Source organism: Camelus dromedarius, chromosome 17, assembly GCF_036321535.1.
Source record: "Camelus dromedarius isolate mCamDro1 chromosome 17, mCamDro1.pat, whole genome shotgun sequence".
Classification (NCBI taxonomy): Eukaryota; Metazoa; Chordata; class Mammalia; order Artiodactyla; family Camelidae; genus Camelus; species Camelus dromedarius.
The window spans coordinates 30077882-30097547 of NC_087452.1; the positions used below are offsets into that span (position 1 = coordinate 30077882).

At 41.4% G+C, this 19666-nt stretch overlaps 1 protein-coding gene across 1 annotated transcript in view; it reads right to left on the reverse strand.

Moving 5' to 3' along the window:
- Positions 1-19666, reverse strand: part of CACNA2D3 (calcium voltage-gated channel auxiliary subunit alpha2delta 3) — a 776511-nt gene that overhangs the window by 455683 nt on the left and 301162 nt on the right. Inside the window, exon 5 of the mRNA XM_064496418.1 lies at positions 12674-12836. Coding sequence (XP_064352488.1) covers positions 12674-12836 — 163 coding nt within the window. The remainder of the gene's footprint in view (positions 1-12673; positions 12837-19666) is intronic.

Below are 19666 nucleotides of genomic sequence, written 5' to 3' on the forward strand. Positions count from 1 at the left end.
ATCTTGGTCACTTACTGGTGTACCTTCAAACCCTTTCATGAGGAACTCCAGTTCTGAGCCTTCGAGTCTGGGGAAAACCAATGCCTTCCAAGAAGTTAGTAGCTGTCCCATGATAAAAGGACACCATAATCAAATAAGTTTGGGGAAAGTTGCTTCATACAAATAAATGGCTTTCTCTATGATAGAAATTCCAATTCCTTGAATATCTCATGTACACAGTGGACTGCCAAGAGTGACAGATTTTACATGGCACCTCCCTTATTTCACCCCAAAACATTTCTTCAAGGACTACTTACCAACACGTTGTGCAATATGGTCTCTCTTCGTTCAGTACTCCCCACCCACCTACCCTACCCTAGCCTAGCCCTTGGCTAAATTATTTCCTACTCATCCTTTAGATGTCAGCTAAGCTCATCTTTCTTAGGAAAATGTCCTCTGATGATGGCTGTCCCTCACCCCTGGTTCACCCCAGCCCAGGCTGAGATGCTCTGGGACACACTCTTGCTGGGCAACAGCCCTCTCGCCCTCTTGCCCTCTCCTCCACCGCAGTCTCTCTGGTTGCGTTAAATGCTCAGTGGTGTGATTATTTCCCATCTGCCTCCCTGCTGGCCTGAAAACACCATGAGAACATGCCATGTCTGCCCATTCATCACCACCCCAACCCATGCTAATATCTAATGTATGCCACACCAGAGGTGCTCTGTAAATGTTCCCAGAACCTGCCTCTGCAAAGGACACTCCAGTCCCTACCAGGGAAGGATTCATTTCTCCTAAACCCACTGCAGTGAACTTTCTGGTAAGGCAAAGAGCCTTTTTGCAAGGTGAATTACTACCTCCTTTACTCATTTGTCTCGTATGCATTTGGGTACTGCAGGTTTGCAGGATTAAATGTGGAACCGCCTCATCTCTGACAGAAATATCTTCAACGTGTGAGCTGTAGGGAGGCACAGACATTCTGATGCAGAATTTGCTTTACATTTTTAAAAAGATTTTCTGCTGTGACATTTATTTTGATCAGGGGAAGAGACTCTGAGTGTTTATGTAAAATAAGACAAGTTTTCATTTATGATGGATTTTCACATGCTGAGAAGAAAATAGCACAATTTGACAAAAACAGAGCCTTTCATTTGCTTCACATGTGAACTGTGCATGTAAACAGGTAAGACACAGCCAACTGAACACTTGGGCACAACCAGAGGGCAGTGGATATGCTGGCATGTAGGACAGGTCTAAAGAGGTAGGATAACCTGGCAGTGCTGATGTCAGCCTCAGGGTTGCATGCTGACTCACCCATTTTACTACCTGAGTCATGATAAGCAAGTCTGTAAGCCTCAGTTTTCTCATCTATTAAGTGGGAATAACAGTTGTTTCTCTTTCACTGAGTTGTGGGTAGAACTGTATTATATTAGATCATGCTTATGCCTGCACATCATAAACACCATACAAATATTACCTAGAGGAAGGAGCCCCCAAGGGATGGAGATAGTGGAATAATGCACAGGTGAGTGCCTCCAAGGACAATGGGGAGTGTGTTCTGGACAGAAGATTCCATTAGCTTCGAGCTGGGAAGAGAGGCAAGAGTGCATGTGAGAAGTGAAAAGGAAGATTTCCTTCATGCTGTCTCAGGGATGAGGCCCACCAAGGAGCTGAGGCCCTCCTGAGAGCCCTGGGCTCCAGACAAAAGAAAAGCAAAGAGCATTATTTGAAGACCAACATCATTCAATTGACAGTGATGCCAAGGCTCTCAATTGGCCACGGCACCAAGGTTCTTGGAAGCTAAGCATCAGGACATGAACACAAAGGACCCACCACCCCCACCCAAGCTTGATGAGCAGGGGAGGGTACGTGTGAATATCAGGGATGCTCATGGGCTTCAAGCAATTCTAGCTGCACACTGTTTTCTGTTCAATGAATTTCTTGATGTACAACTCCAGTGATAAAAAAGTTTCCAAGGTGCAGGAGAAAAGAGAATGCTACCTTGTTCAGTGCCATAGATCCTGCCAGGCATAAGCCAGACCACTGTGGACTTTACACTATCATCATTCTTACAACAATACTAACAAAAGTGACTCTTAGTAAGCTCTTTCCACACACTAGTCACAGAGCTACAGGTTTAACATATTGTTTCATTTACTCCTCACATTCCCTGTGAGATAGGTGCTATCATAATGAGTACTCTACAAATGAGTAAACAGCCTAGCCTCAGCCCTGGTGGCAGCAAGGGTCAGCCATGGAGGCAACACGCACAAGTCACACTTGCAATCAGACCACACGCCCCTGGAAGAGCCCCCGGCCAACCCAGCACATCCCAGGGAGGGCTGCTGAGGAAGCCCGGAGCCAACTACAGGACTGTCTCCCATGTTCTCCCCAAATCCTGGAGGCCCCACCTGTATTTCCTCAGCAAAGCAGCCCCTTTCTCATTCCTGGGGGCCTGCGGTATAGCCTGGCTGATTGAGTCAGTCCCAAAACAGTGGTACTTAACCTATATTCCCCACGGAACACATCTGACCAACAGCCTAGGCTGCAACATTCACTGCTGTCATTTCCAAAGTGCTGAAGATGGCCCTCCTTCTCCCTCCCAGTCAAAATACAGATCAGAAAGTAAGTGCCTAACTGTGACGTTAACACAGGAATGACCCTGAATTCCCTTTGAGTGATTTTAAAAAAATTAAATCACCTACAAACTCTGACTCTCTAATATTACTGTGACATTCCACAAGTGTCAAGACATCAGGTGAAAAAAAAAAACCAGTTAATAATCATTTCTGCTCGTACATTGTCCTTTACTGCCTCTGGCCCCTCATTTTAGATATCCTCTAGCTCCTTCTTCTTTTTGTTTTTAGATATCCTGTAGCTCCTACCAACTGAAAGCCTGTATTCTGATTTCTACTATTCTGAAAAAAAGAGAGATTAAAAAACGCAAAAGCATTAAAAGAAAGTAGTATTATCTCATTAGATATACATCTAAGACTATTGTCCTCACACACAAATCAAATTCAAATAGAAGCAGAACTGACCAACCCAAAAGCAGAAAAAAACAGCCATCGGTTTGTGATGACCTACAGTAGTTAGTAGCACAGGACCAAGGTACTGATACAGCACAGGACTCGGTTCAACAAACATTTGTGGAAGATCTTTTCTATTCCAGCCCTTCTGCTCTAAGTCCAAAGCGGATGAAGAAAACACAGTCCCTGCTTCCAAGTTCAAGGGGAAAGAGCCCAATGAAAAAGAAAGTGCTACACTGTGGGGACATAAAAGAAGGACCTGTGACTGTTCTAGAAAGGAGGGCTGATCCCAGTGGGCAAGACCAGGCTCCAGGAAGCTGGGCTGTCAGGAAAGGGCGAGCCTGGCTCTGCATGAGGAGAGCAGGCTTGAGGGAGGGTACAGCCCAAGGGTAAACTGGTCTCATGACCTGGAGGAGGCAAAAAGTGGAGGCCAGTAAAAGAGGGTAGGAGCTGGCATCCATTTATGCACATTTGCACTTCATCCTACAAACAGTGCTGAAAGGAAGAGGAGTGTGCACTGGGGCTGGGCAGGGCCGCATGGAAGCCCCACTGGGAGCAGGGAGCTGGAGATGGTTTGGTGTGAGGAGTCAACATGTACTGACCAAGTGTCCCCATTTCAAGGCACTGAACCAGGACTGCACCCTTACCTACTCTAATGCCCAAAATGACCCTTCACACCTTACAGATGGGGAGACTGAGGCTCAGATCATGAAATGCTTTTCCCCAGTCCACAGACCCGGCACTCACAGAACTGCAATTCCAGGTCTGCCACACTCCAGAGACTTCCCAATGGCTCCGGAAAGAGCCTGGAAATGGACCAGGACAGGGATGATGGAAACTGCATGGGTCAGTATCTGGGTGAAAGGGGACCAGAGGGACAGGAAAGTGTTTCAGAGAGCCTTAGGTGGGAGGTATAAACTCGCCTCCCACTTGCTTTTCAGAAAATCATTCACTAGCACCTAAAGCCACGCATTTGAATTTCACCCTATTTAACATGCCAGACCCAATTCTAGAACAGAATGTGGGAGGTTTTTGCCTTGGAATTCTCTCACAGCAGGTTGTGAAGCACTGTGGTCCCCACTGCTGCCTGCAACACACCGGGCAGTGGCAAGTGAGATAATGCATGGAAGGGACTCAGTACAGAGCATGGCTCTCAGTAACTAATCAGCTCATTAATTCACTCATTCATTCATTCAATACATGCAACATATGGGTTAAACATGAGCCTAAGCATAGAGGGGAGGGGCCACAGTGAGCCCAGGATATCCTCCTTCCACTAACACCATTCCTGAAAAAACAGAGACCCAAACCTGTGTGTACACACAGACACATCTCTGCAGACCCATGTTTGTATCATGCACACACACACAGTCAGAAGTGTGAAGGAATTTGAACTCAGCCACTCAAACTGTGAATTTTAAGACAGAGACAGTTACTCTATAACATAAACACATAATTACAAATTAGAAGAGAAAAACAATGAGTACTCTGGGATGACGACTGTGGAGTCACTTCAGCGTCATTATCTTGTGTGAATCTGGCCAAACGCTCTCGCTCTGTTGTGCTCTCACCGATGGAACAGGGTTGGGAACCTTGGAGGGTCCCCAGGTGCCAAAGGTTCACAGGGTGGGGAGGGTCCTGGATGTCCTTGTCTAGAACTAAGGTAGGTATGCAGGCCTGATCCCCTGATACTGACTTCCAATTTCAACTTATGGCCACAGCACCATCACATCAGTTAGTGCACGAAACAGATGTGAAAGCAAGAGTCAAGCCTACTCCAAGTGCTTCAGCTCAGAATTCCAAGGAAAAAACAAACCACTTAGAGTGCATATTTGTTTTTAACATCCTGGAGTCAATTCCTCCTTCTCTCTCTTTCACATATGTCAAGCAAAGGAAAGAATGAAAAAGAAAAGAAAAGAAAAGAAAGGAAAAGAAAAGAAAAGAAAAGAAAAGAAAAGAAAAGAAAAGAAAAGAAAAGAAGAGAAAAGAAAAGAAAAGAAAAAAGAAAGAGAGAGAAAGAGAGAAAGAGAGAAAGAGAGAAAGAGAGAAAGAAAGAGAGAAAGAAAGAGAGAAAGAAAGAAAGAAAGAAAGAAAGAAAGAAAGAAAGAAAGAAAGAAAGAAAGAAAGAAAGAAAGAAAGAAAGAAAGAAAGAAAGAAAGAAAGAAAGAAAGAAAGAAAAGTTTTAAATACAGCTTTTTAAAATGTTGACAAGCCTTCCTGGCACATCAAATGGCTCCTAGAAAACAGCATCTTAATGATTTCCGTGTAAACGAATCAGAAACACATGGATTAAATTTCCCTTAAAATATACACATGTAATTAAGGGGAAAAGTGCTTGGCAAAATGCATTTTGCATTTTATCAAACCCAACATTTCAAAAATAGGTTGAGACATCTGACAAATCCAAACACAGCAATCCTGCCCATCTTCATGGCTGTTCAGGGCCCCAAGTCCACTAGGCCAGACCTTCGCCTTCCCCTGGGCTTTTCAGAAGAAACTACTGGATTGTAACAGACAGGTTGGTTCCTAGGGCTCTGCAGTGGTGGTTATGGGTCTCCCTTTTTCTGGACCTGTTCCATTTTCAGGGACTGTCCCCCTGCCGCTGGAGAGCTTGAAACCCAGGCTGGCCTGACTGGGACACCTGCTGGGACTGGGCACCCTGCTGGAACATCTAGATGATGAAAGGGTGGCCTTGGTGTGTCCTGCAATTCATACCCCACCCCCAACTCTGTTAGGCAGTGCCCCTCTCCCAGGCCCTCCATCACCAGTGGAGAAAGGGGAATTGAGACACCCTTATTTCTAGCATCTCCATTCCAACAGCCAAATTATAGAATCATTGGTGTTTAATGTTATCTATGGGCACAAGTTATAAGGCAGCATTTTTTTCTTCCACTTTTATCATCTGTCTTTCCTCTACCTCAACAGCATCATGGTCGAGGAGGTCGATGGAACACAATGGGATGAGGAAAAAGGAGAAAAACTCTCAGATTAGTAGCCAAAACCCCAAAACAACACAGAATCTCAGAAACTGCCCAATCTGTGTTCTTCGGCAGCCACATGACAAGATAGAAGCAGAAGACTGGGGTCAAGCTCTGGCCAATTTCCAGTCCTTGTGTTTCGAACACTTTAAAACAAAAATGTTTGGGAGGCTAATTACTATCTTTTCCTTCATAGACATCCTTGAGAAAAATGGCTTACAGACAAGCAGCCCAGGCACTGAGATGGAGTGTGGCCCAGAAAGGACACAATTAATGAAACTGCTAGGTTCTAATCCTGCTTCAACCAGCTGAGGAATCTGTGACCTACTGTTATTCCCTCTGAGTTCAAGTTCTTCCTGCCTTAACCATAATCTCCTATAAGAATGGAACAACCTAATATGGTCATAATCACAGCAGAATGCATTGGCCTTCATCAAGTACCAGACTGTGATAGGCCACCTGTGCTATCTGACTGGATCCCCTTCAGCAGGTGACAAGAGACAAGGTCAGTGGGCTAGCCACTGCATCCCAACCCACACAAGCATTATCCTCACAGTGCTCATGGTAATCCCATAAGGTCAGTACTGCTATTATACCCATTTTACAGCTAAGGATGCTGAAGATTAGAGGAAAAGAGAAGGTTGCCTGAGCTCATGAACTGGGTGGACTTCTACATATTTAATCTTCACTACAACCCCCTGAGGCAGATCACTGAGATTATCACCTCCAGTTTATGAATGAGGAAGATAGGCACAGCTATTTTGTACAGCCACAGATGCATGGCTGGGGCCAGCCATGGTGGCAGGAGATCCTTACCAGGCTGGCTCTGGCCCCTGGCTGCCCTCCTCTCACCACCATTTTCTAAGCCTTATTCTCTAGCTTTCTTGAAGAGTCTGTGAGTCACCAAATGTCCTTTCAAAAACTATCTTTTCCATTTAAATCAGCCAGGGTATGTCTCTGTTGCTTGCAAACGCCATGGGTACATGACAGCCCGGTTGACTTCTCACAGCACAGGTGGTGTCCCCTACCTCATCCTCCATCTGTGGAAAACACAGAGCAAAGGAGGGCACCAAGCAGGCTGAATCAGCAGGGCCTCTGCCCTCAGAGAACTCCAAATGGAGAAAGAAAAGAATGCATGCAATGCAATTCCAGAACAAAGTGATTCTGGAACAAAGGGTTGCTAGGGCAAAGGAATAAACCAAAGTCACTTACAAAACAAGAATAAAGGAATTAAAGAGGTTGAACTGAGCTGGTTTTTAAGAATGAGTATTTGGATAAGCAGGAAAGGGGGAAGCAGGGATAACAGAACTGGAGTGAAACAAGATATAATGGAGGAAAGAGAGAGGCATACTCAGTGAACAGAAGGAGTCTTACCTGGGTAGACAAAGGTGAGAGGTAGGGATGAAGGGGTAGGTTGAGAACAGAGCATGTTACTTTCACACGCACATATACAAACACACACATACCCATATACACACACACAAGTACATACATGTATATAATTGTGTGTAGGTGTGTATGGGCATATGTACCTATAGGTATGTATGTAAATTTTACACCAGTTTAGAAAACACTTAAAAGAGTTCAGCTTTATCTGAATCCACTGTCAGACCATCTGAAGTTCCCACAAAGACATCCTGCCCCACACTTAACTCGTAGAGGAAATGGAGTTGTTCACAGCTCCAAAGGCATGGGCAGCTCATCTCCAAAGAGGTCTCAACAGACAGTAAGACTCATAGGCTAGAGAATGCCAGAGCAGCAAATCAGCAAACATCTGTTGAAGGGGTTTTGAGAAGAAGCTGCTGCATCAGGCACCATGAGGACTCTAAGACACATTTCTAAAGATTCTAGGAATATGGCTCTTTGAATTCTTGTGGCCAGTAGGTCAACCTGCCCACATGTCACCAACTCTGAACCTGCAGTCTCTGTCAATGCCTTGGAGAAAGGCTCCTCAAACAGAAGTGAGCACTGATCTGGCTGAACTGCCTGGTTGCAGGGCCCAGCCTAGGATGCAGAAAAAAAGCAGACTGCAGAAAACAGGTAGATTTTATCAGCCAGTTTCATCTATGCCTAGAAATTATGCCAAAAAGCACAGCACACAGCAGCTCCTAAGCCAGTATCAAGTCAACCTCCTAAGTGCCCATGGGGATCCAAGCTACTCCATACAGAGCATGGCCCTGTATTGGTTTTCTTTGTTGGGGGCAAGATTTATAACTCAGAAATGTCTCAGCCAGTGACCAAGCTCTGAGCATGTGTTTTGAGTACATGTCATCAATAACTAGATCCGGGCTGGAGGGCTCTCTAAACATGCAATACATTTTTGCAGCTTGAAAAGAAAAAAGACTGTTTGGGGCTGGTTTGAATTAGGTAGAATGAAGACAAGAATTTTCCTGCAGTTACCTCCTCTGTTCCCTGGGCAGCTACTCACTGCCTGGGGGACCTTAGTCCACAACCCAGAGCTTGGCTGGGACACCAAGTCTGAGCAGGGGTAGTAGACAGACCCCACAAGGACTGCTGAGGATGACATTAAATAAAATTGTCTACCTCCATGGCTCAAGCAGTCTGACTGAGGATTCTGCTTAGCAAGGCTCGCAGCCTGTGTGATCAATGGCAGTGCTGGTCCCCTCTATGTGCTGCCACCATCTATGTGCTGCCACCATGAAAAGGTACAATTACGCCTTTACAGCTCAAAGTGCAATTAAATCTGTATAATGATGTATAGTAACATGTCGTCAGCATATAGTGACACTTTTACCTCTTCTTTTCCAATTTGGATCCCTTTTATTTCTTTCTCTTGCCTGATTGCTGTGGCTAGAACTTTCAGGACTGTGTTGAATAGGAGTGGTGATAGTGGGCATCCTTGTCTTGTCCCAGATTTTAGTGGGAAGCTTTTAAGTTTTTCACCATTGAGTACTATGCTGGCTGTAGGTTTGTCATATATAGCTTTTATTATGTTGAGATATGTTCCCTCTATACCCACTTCGCTGAGAGTTTTTATCATAAATGGGTGTTGAATTTTATCAAATGCTTTTTCTGCATCGATTGAGATGATCATGTGGTTTTTGTCCTTTCTCTTGTTGATGTGATGTATTACACTGATTGATTTGCGTATGTTGAACCAGCCTTGTGTCCCTGGGATGAACCCCACTTGGTCATGATGTATAATCTTTTTTATGTGTTGTTGGATTCTATTTGCTAAAATTTTGGTGAGGATTCTGGCGTCTATATTCATCAGTGATATTGGCCTATAATTCTCTTTTTTTGTAGTGTCTTTGCCTGGTTTTGGTATCAGGGTGATGGTGGCTTCATAGAATGAGTTTGGGAGTATTCCCTCCTTTTCAATCATCTGGAAGAGTCTGAGAAGGACTGGTATGAGTTCTTCTTTGTATGTTTGGTAGAATTCCCCGGTGAAGACGTCTGGTCCTGGACTTTTATTTGTAAGGAGGTTTTTAATTGCTATTTCTATTTCCTTTCTAGTGATCGGATTGTTCAAATGTTCAGATTCTTCTTGATTCAGTCTTGGTGGACAGTATGTTTCCAGAAACTTGTCCATCTCCTCTAGGTTATCCAGTTTGGTTCCATATAGTTTTTCATAATATTCTCATATGACATTCTGTATTTCTATTTTGTTTGTTGTAATTTCTCCATTTTCCTTTCGTATGTTGCTAACTTGTGCTCTCTCTTTTTTCTTCTTTGTGAGTTTGGCCAGAGGTTTGTCGAATAAAATATCTGGGAATAAATCTAACCAAGGAGGTAAAAGAATTATACACAGAAAACTATAAACCATTGATGAAGAAAATTAAAGAAGACTTTAAAAAATGGAAAGATATCCCATGCTCTTGGATTGGAAGAATCAATATTGTTAAAATGGTCACACTGCCCAAGGCAATCTACAGATTTAATGCAATCCCTATCAAATTACCCAGGACATATTTCACAGAACTAGAACAAATCATAATAAAATTTATATGGAACCATCAAAGACCTAGAATTGCCAAAGCATTACTGAAGAGAAAGAAAGAGGCTGGAGGAATAACTCTCCCAGACTTCAGACAATACTATAGAGCTACAGTCATCAAGACAGTATGGTATTGGTACCAAAACAGACATATAGACCAATGGAACAGAACAGAGAGCCCGGAAATGAACCCACAAGCTTTTGGTCAACTAATCTTCGACAAAGGAGGCAAGAATATACAATGGAATAAAGACAGTCTCTTCAGCAAATGGTGTTGGGAAAACTGGACAGCAGCATGTAAAACAATGAAGCTAGAACACTCCCTTACACCATATACAAAAATCAACTCAAAATGGATCAAAGACTTAAACATAAGACAAGATACAATAAACCTCCTAGAGGAAAACATAGGCAAAACATTATCTGACATACATTTCAAAAATTTTCTCCTAGAAGAAATAAAAGCAAGAATAAACAAATGGGACCTAATGAAACTTACAAGCTTCTGCACAGCAAAGGAAACCAGAAGAAAAACAAGAAGACAACCTACGGAATGGGAGAAAACTTTTGCAAATGAAACCGACAAAGGCTTGATCTCCAGAATATATAAGCAGCTCATACGACTCAATAAGAAAAAAATAAACAACCCAATCCAAAAATGGGCAGAAGACCTAAAAAAGCAATTCTCCAAGGAAGACATACAAATGATCAAAAGGCACATGAAAAAATGCTCAATATCACTAATTATCAGAGAAATGCAAATCAAAACTACAATGAGGTATCACCTCACACCAGTCAGAATGGCCGTCATTCAAAAATCCACAAATGACAAATGCTGGAGAGGCTGTGGAGAAAGGGGATCCCTCCTACACTGCTGGTGGGAATGCAGTTTGGTGCAGCCACTATGGAAAACAGTGTGGAGATTCCTCAAAAGACTAGAAATAGACTTACCATATGACCCAGGAATCCCGCTCCTGGGCTTGTATCCAGAAGGAACCCTACTTCAGGATGACACCTGCACCCCAATGTTCATAGCAGCACTATTTACAATAGCCAAAACATGGAAACAGCCTAAATGTCCATCAACAGGTGACTGGATAAAGAAGATGTGGTATATTTATACAATGGAATACTACTCAGCCATAAAAACCGACAACATAATGCCATTTGCAGCAACATGGATGCTCCTGGAGAATGTCATTCTAAGTGAAGTAAGCCAGAAAGAGAAAGAAAAATACCATATGAGATCGCTCATATGTGGAATCTAAAAAACAAAAACAAAAACAAACAAACAAACAAACAAAAACAAAGCATAAATACAGGACAGAAATAGACTCACAGACAGAATACAGACTTGTGGTTGCCAGGGGAGTGGAGGGTGGGAAGGGATAGACTGGGATTTCAAAATTGTAGAATAGATAAACAAGATTACACTGTATAGCACAGGGAAATATACACAAAATGTTATGATAACTCAGAGAGAAAAAAATGTGACAATGAGTGTGTATATGTCCATGAATGACTGAAAAATTGTGCTGAACACTGGAATTTGACACAACATTGTAAAATGATTATAAATCAATAAAAAATGTTAAAAAAAATTAAAAAAATAAAGTGGGATTTCCCCCTTCACACACACAAAAAATCTGTATAATGATGCTAATGTTTCAAGCAACCTTGAAGCAGCTGCCATATTTTAAAAGATCATTCTGAAATGTTTTATGTCTTGGAATTTTTCTACAAAAATCTTAACTTTTCATCTTCAATTGAGAATGTATTTAATGCTGACAGGATGGCCTTCTTGCAGCCACATTGCACAAAAGCGGGTTTCTTCAGCCTATAGGATCCCTCTGTCCCACTGGATAAAGCTGAGCTCAGCCCTCTAAGTCTTGGGCTCTTAGGAAGTTGCTCCCTGAAGAAGAGTCCAAGGAGAAGAGTAGGTCACAGGATATAGTCCAATCCAGAGCCTGCTAGGGGTGACTCAGTCTGATATCACTTTCTCTAGGAGAGAGAGAGAGGTATCCAGCCACAAAGGACAAACACGAGAAGAACATTTCAGAAATGGTGAGTTGAAAGTTCTTTAATCACTGACCAAGCTCTTTAAACAATGACCTAAAACAATTCAGAGATGCAATTTATATTCACGCTATTTCCTGATAATAACAATGACAGCCTGAAAACAGGGAACCCCATTAAAGTCCATGCTGCTTTGCACTCTAAGACCACAAACCTCAAACTCCAGAAACCTCAAATACCATTACAAGGAATGAAGGAAGAAGAGAGGAGGACCAGTAAACTAGAACCTGTAAGTCCAAAGCAACTATCCGCTTTTGTAGATAAAATGTTTTCTTGGAACACAGTCAATTTACATATTATCTGTTGATTTATGTGCTATTTATGGTCATTTTTGTGCCAGAACAGCCAAGCTAAGTAGTTGCAACAGAGACTGTATGGCCCACAAAGCCTAAAATACTTACTATCTGGCCTTTTACAGAAAATTTTCCGACACCTGGACTACACGTTAGCAGGCCTAATGCAAACTCCAGCCGGGAAATCATGTCCAGAGCTTCCAGGCAGAATGGGCACAAACTTCACCTATTCAGCTGGTACTTGACACATCCTGCTTGTAATTGTGTTTTTCAAGAAAAGCATAATATCCCAAACCAGCCAGCCCTGCCCCTCACATCCCAGCCTCTTCACCCTCTAAAAGAAGCAGCAGCAGTGAATCTTACCTTTATTGTACATGTTCGTTGGCACCTGTACGTCACTCAGACTGATGTTCACAGGCAGATTATTAAAATGATCATTTGGGGCTAAGATGAATTCCTTCCCCAGCTCCAAAAAATTCCCATCTTTGTCCCTTTCATTTATCAGCACAGCATTGAAGTATTCATACTGAAAGAGAAAGTCAAAAAACATTACATATGGCTTAGGGAAGAAGGCTGTGAACTCAGACAGACCCGGGTATGGCCACGGGCCTTTCCCTACACTTGTGAATCCTGTTCAAGCCACGTATGCTCTTTCTTTCACACCGTCTACAGCTGCTTTTGCACAGGTGTGATAGCTCTATATAAATATTTCCCAAGGTCATTAAGCAGTCTTGGGAAACAAATTTAAGAAGCCATGTAGCATTTCCTTACGTGAATATAGAGAAAACTGTCCAAGAAACATTTTAATTCTTTAAAGTTTGAAGACAGACCCTGCCCTTATGCAGCCTACATTTAAGTAGAAGGAGACTGGAAATCAACTAAAATAACAAGTAAATATATAATGTGTCAAAGACAGTCATTCTTGTTCTAAGTGCTTTTCATGTGGTAACTTACTCAATTCTCCTAAAACTCTATGAAGTAGGTTTTATGAGTATTCTCACTTCACAAATGAGAAAACTGAAATAGAGATAATTTATGCATGCTGTCAAAGATTCCATCACTGATAAGCAGAACCAGAATTTAAACACAGCTGTCTATTTCCAGAGTCTGTGCTCTTATCTGCTCTGCAATGGAATCACAAGATGGCAGTTGGCAGGTGTGGTTGGAATTATCAGATCAGGAATTTAAAACAACTGTAATTAATATACCAAGGGCACTAACAGAGAAAGAAGAAAATGGGTAAGAACAGACAGATAAGCACAGAGACAAATATTCTAAGAAAGAATTAAAAGGAATCCCACTCCTGGGCTTGTATCCAGAAGGAACCCTACTTCAGGATGACACCTGCACCCCAATGTTCATAGCAGCACTATTTACAATAGCCAAAACATGGAAACAGCCTAAATGTCCATCAACAGGTGACTGGATAAAGAAGATGTGGTATATTTATACAATGGAATACTACTCAGCCATAAAAACCGACAACATAATGCCATTTGCAGCAACATGGATGCTCCTGGAGAATGTCATTCTAAGTGAAGTAAGCCAGAAAGAGAAAGAAAAATACCATATGAGATCGCTCATATGTGGAATCTAAAAAACAAAAACAAAAACAAACAAACAAACAAACAAAAACAAAGCATAAATACAGGACAGAAATAGACTCACAGACAGAATACAGACTTGTGGTTGCCAGGGGGGTGGAGGGTGAGAAGGGATAGACTGGGATTTCAAAATTGTAGAATAGATAAACAAGATTACACTGTATAGCACAGGGAAATATACACAAAATGTTATGATAACTCAGAGAGAAAAAAATGTGACAATGAGTGTGTATATGTCCATGAATGACTGAAAAATTGTGCTGAACACTGGAATTTGACACAACATTGTAAAATGATTATAAATCAATAAAAAATGTTATAAAAAAAAAAGGAAATGCTAGATATCAAAAACACAATGACAGAAATGAAGAATGTCTTTGATGACTCTTCAGCAGACTGGACACAACTGAGGAAATAACCTGTGAGCCAAAAGATGTCAGCAGAAACTCCCCAAACTGAAAAGCAAATAAAAAAAGGGGTAGGGGGACAGAATATTCAAAAACCGTCGGACAATTACAAAAAGTGTAAAGATGTGTAATAAGAACACCAGAGCAGAAGAAAGATAAAAAGGAACAGAAGAAATATTTGAAGTAAAAATAGCTGAGAATTTTCCAAAATTAATGACAAACAACAAACCACAGATCCAAGAAGCTCAGAGAACACTAAGCACATGAATATTAAACACACACACACACACACACACACACACACACACACACACACACACACATACTAGGCATGTCATATTCAAACTGCAAGAAATCAAAGACAAAAAAAAAAATCCTGAAGGAAACCAAAAAGGGAAAATACCCTTACCTACAGAGGGACAAGGACAAGAATTATATCAAACTTCTGTTCAGAAATCATGCAAGGAAGAAGACAGTGACATGAAATACTTCATGTTCAAAGAAAAGGCACACAAACCTAGAATTCTGTACCTAGCAAAATTATTCTTCAAGAGTAAAGAAAAATAAACTCCTTTCAAGACAAACAAAATTAAAGGAATTTGCCTTGCAAAAAAAAAATGTTGACAGTTCTTTAAAGAGAAGGAAAAGCATATAGGTCAGAAACTGATCTCGATAAGGAAAGCAGGTATAACTGAAAGTAAAATAAAATATTTCATTTTCTTATTATTTACTGACCTGACAGATAATAGTTTGATCAAAAAAATTATAGCAACAAATTGCTGGATGATTACAGTTTATGGATAAATGAAATGAATGACCACAGTGTTATAAGGGACAAGAAGGTAGGATTGCGAATACTCTGTTAAAAGGTATCTGTACTATCCATGAAGTGGTACAAGGTTATTCAAAAGTGGACTTGAATTACTTATAAATGTATATTGCAAACTATAAAATACACAATAAAACAATTTTAAAAAGAAGCATAAATATATGCTAGGAAAGGAGAAAATACTGTCATATAATATGCTAAATTAAAACAAGAGAAGGCAGAAAAAGAGTAGAAAACTGAAGAAAAACAAAGAAAAAAGAAACAAAGAACAAGGGCAATGAATAGAAAATAGTTACAAACATGGTACATACTAATCTAACTGTATCAATGATCATTTTAAATATGAATGGCCTAAATACATTAATTAAAAGATAGACTGTCATAGTGGATACAAAAACAAGAACCAACTATGTGTTGTATACAAGAAACCCACCTTAAGTACAAAAAAAAGGTCAATTAAAAGTAAAGGGATTTTATATATATATGTATATATATATATACACACACACACACACACACACACACACACACGAAAAACAAACAAAAAAGTAAAGGGATAGAGAAAGATGTATCATGCTAAATTAATCAAAAAGAGCCAGAGTAGCTATATTAATTTCAGCAAAGCAGACTTCAGAGCAAGGAAAATTATCAGGGAAAAAGACTGACATCACATAATGATAAAGAAGTCAATGCTCTAAAAAGACACAGCAATTTTTAATGCAAATGCAACTAACAACAGAATATTAAAGTATGTGATGGAAAAGCTGATAGAACTACAAGGAGAAATAGATAATACACTATTATAGTTGAAGACTTCACTACCCCTTTATCAGTAATCAACAAATTCATCGGACAGAAAAGTGGTAAGGGTATATAGTTTGAACTGAACAGCACATCAACTGGATCTAACTGACAATAGATTACTTCATCCAACAACAGCAGAATATACATTTTTCTCAAGTTCACATGGAACAATCACTAAGACAGGCCACATTCTGGGCCATAAAAAACACTTTAACAGATTTTTTAAAAATAGAAATCACATAAAATATGCTCTCAGACCACAATGGAATTAAACTAGAAATCAGTAACAGAAAGGTAACTGGACAAATCCCAAAATATTTGGAGATTAAACAATATATTTCTAACCAACACATGGGTCAAAGAGTAAGTCTCAAGAAAAATTTTTAAATAAATTGAATGAAAAAACAACTTATTTGCAGACAACATGATTTTCTATGTGGAAAACCCTAAAGAATCCACATAATCTACTGTAACTAATGAGTTTAGCAAGGTCATAGGATACAAGATCAATATACAAAAATCAATTATATTTCAATGTACTAACAAAGAACAACTGGAAGAATAATAGCATTTGCAACAGCATACAAAGTCTGAAATACTTAGGTGTAAATTTTTAAAAACATGTGCAATACCTGTATGCTAAAAACTACAAAATATTGCTATGAGAAATTAAAGCCTTAAGTAAATAGAGAGAAATACCTTCCTTAAGGATTGGAAAACTCAGTATTAATATGTTAATTCTTCCCAAGTGATCTAAAACTTCAATGAAGTCTCAATCAAAACCTCAACAGCCTATTTGTAGGAATTGCAGAGTTAATTTTAAATTTTATATAGAAATGAAAAAGATCTAGAATATCGAAAAAAAATTTGAAAAAGAAGAAAAAAATCCAACAGCTCACATTTCCTGATCTTAAGTCTTACTCCAAACTTAATCAAAATGGTGTGGTACTGGCATTAAAGTAGAAAAAGAGATCAATGGAATATCATGCACTTTGACTATCTCGCAGGAGGGGTGTTATACACAGTATTGCTCAAATATAGCTGACAGAATAGTTTCCTTTTCAGCATCTACCATGGGGGCTACTTGACAAGTGATTGTTTTACTAATGCAACTACCCCATGAGACTAGTTCCACAACTGCAGGAATTACGTCCATCTTTTCTCAGCCCCTAGCACTTGCTGGTCGACTAACTGATCATATGACCAACATCTGAATCCGTGTGGTTACCCAGGTCTCTCACCAGAGCTGCATTCCACAGATGCAATCTTCATAGTCAACTCTTCAAGGCCATGTGGCAGCAGGGAACACTCTCAGCACGTTACGAAGATCATGTTGTAGGCAGTATCTCCTACGGCCTGGGGAAGGGAAGCTGTAGGAGACTGAGGCCATATTGCTGCATGGCCTCTCTCAGCAATTCAGACAGAAGACTGTGTGTCCAGAGTAATGGGGTAAAGGCTGATTCCAGAAATGGCTGGACTTGCTGGTCTGTGCTAATCATCTTAAGATGAAGGATACAAGGCAGGAGCTATGTGATACCTCCACGACCCTGCAGCTTCCCAAAGAGCTACCTGGGCATCCCCCTGCTAGTGGAGTCTTCAATGCCACTGTCACAGAACATGTCAGTGTTCAGTTCTGACAGAGGTGCCACCAGGGAAAAGAATTCATTCTTCCACCCCTCCACTAAGTGTAGAATCCAACAGTTCAGGTCTTCTCATTGATTGAGCTAGACTCCTGTTACCAAATAGAGTCAAGCTTCAGATTCAACAGAAAATATCCCTAAATAGCAAAAAGGCTGCAGTCTGTGTGCCCTCTCCAATTGGTTGGTGGTGACTGCCTATAAATATGTGTTAAGAAGGCTTCTCAGGCAGTATCTCAATCCAAGGAATAAATGTATGCTCCCTTTTTAATGGTGGCCCAGCCTCTCCTACACCATCCACATCCTTGAGAACTCATCACTCCCTGGTTTAGCTGTTGGCAAACTGTTTCTGTAAAGAGCCAGATAGTACATATTTTAGGTTTTGCAGGCCAGGCAGTTTTCTGTCACAACATTTAATTCTGTTGTTTTAGCAAAAGTAGCCAATACATAAACAAATGGGTGTGGCTGTGTTGTAATAAAACTTTATTTACAAAAAATGGCAGCTGGCAAGAAATGGCCTGCCCTAGTTCCCTCTTTAACTCTTGCCAGGTGAGAGGCACCTAATCTCATAAATCACAATGTCGTAATGCAGTGCTTCTTAACTCAGGCCGCGGAGCTTTTCAACATCCAGATGCCCAAGCCAAACCTCAGAACAATTAAATCCAAATCCCAAAGCGGTATTTTTTCAGCCTCTCCCCTCCTAAGTGATTCCAATGTACAGCCCAGGCCAAGACGCACTGTTTGCAAGGGTGATTTCTACTTCCCCTTCCTGCTGGGTAAGCTGCATAAGAACTGCAAGGCCCCACCAGGGAGGGACTGCTTCATGGGCGGGAAGTATCTGCTCCACACATTTTGGCTTTAATGAAATCCTGCCTGTAAAGTTCTCTAATTGTTTCCTGTGTGTGTGTGCTGTGGAACCAACCAACTGTGAACTCCCCAAGGAGTTGGGCCTGTGCTTCTCTGCTCACCTACTCACTATGGAACCCAAGAACAACTGCAACTTGGAAAATTCAGCCCATGGTTTGGACCCAGAACACAAGGTCAGCAAAGCCAGCACCCAGTCAGTAAGTAACTGGATTGGTGAGGTTCTCCAGAGAAGCTGAATGGGGAGGAAGGGAGAAAGAGAAAGAGGGGAAGAAAGATATGGGGCGGGGGGTACTAATTATTGATTAAAGGAATTGGCTCATTTGATTGTGAGGATTGGGAAACCCAAAATCTGTAGGGTAAGCTGACAGGCTGAAAATTCAGGTAAGAGTTGACATTGCAGTCTTGAGTCCAAATTCCGTGGGGAAGGCCAGGCAGGCTGGAAACTCAGATAGTTTTTTCATGCTGCAGTCTCAAGACAGAATTGCTTCCTCCTCAGGGAATTTGTCTTTGCTCTTAAGGCCTTCAGCTGATTGGATGAGGCACCCCTCATTACAGAGGATGATCTGCTTTACTAAAAGTCTATCGCTTTCAAGTATTAATCACGTCTAAAAAGATACCTTCTTGGCATCGTAGAAACTGGTGTTTGACCAAACAAACAACTGGGCACCATACCCTAGTCACGCTGACAAATAAAACTGACCATCATAGGACTAACCCATCTCAATGGACTGTCACCTATCAGTTGAGCTCCTGCTTCGCATCCCCTGCTATCCATTCAGGCAGCATCCAAAGTGATGGTTTACAAACATGAGTGGGACTGTGTCATTCTCCAGTGGTTTCCTGCCACCCACAAAATAAGCTTTTCCCTAGGCTTTGAAAGGCTCTGCGGTCTGGCTATGGCCCACCTTGCCCAGCTGCTCTCCTCTACTGACCAGCCTCTCACCCCACTCCAGACTTACTGCCCTCTTGCTACTATTTGAACAACAAGCTTGTTTCCACTTTGTCCCAGTCTCCAACCCTTCAAGGCAGGCTGGACCAGTGCCCTAGGACTGCCTGAGGAGGTCACTCCCTCAGTTTTTATAATACACTCTGCTGTTGGCCTAAGCTAACTTCGGTGGGTTTCTGTTCCTTGCAAGCATTGAGAACTAACTAGTACACTCATCACATCCTGATGGTGAAGGACCCCCAGGAACTTCTCAGGAAGACTT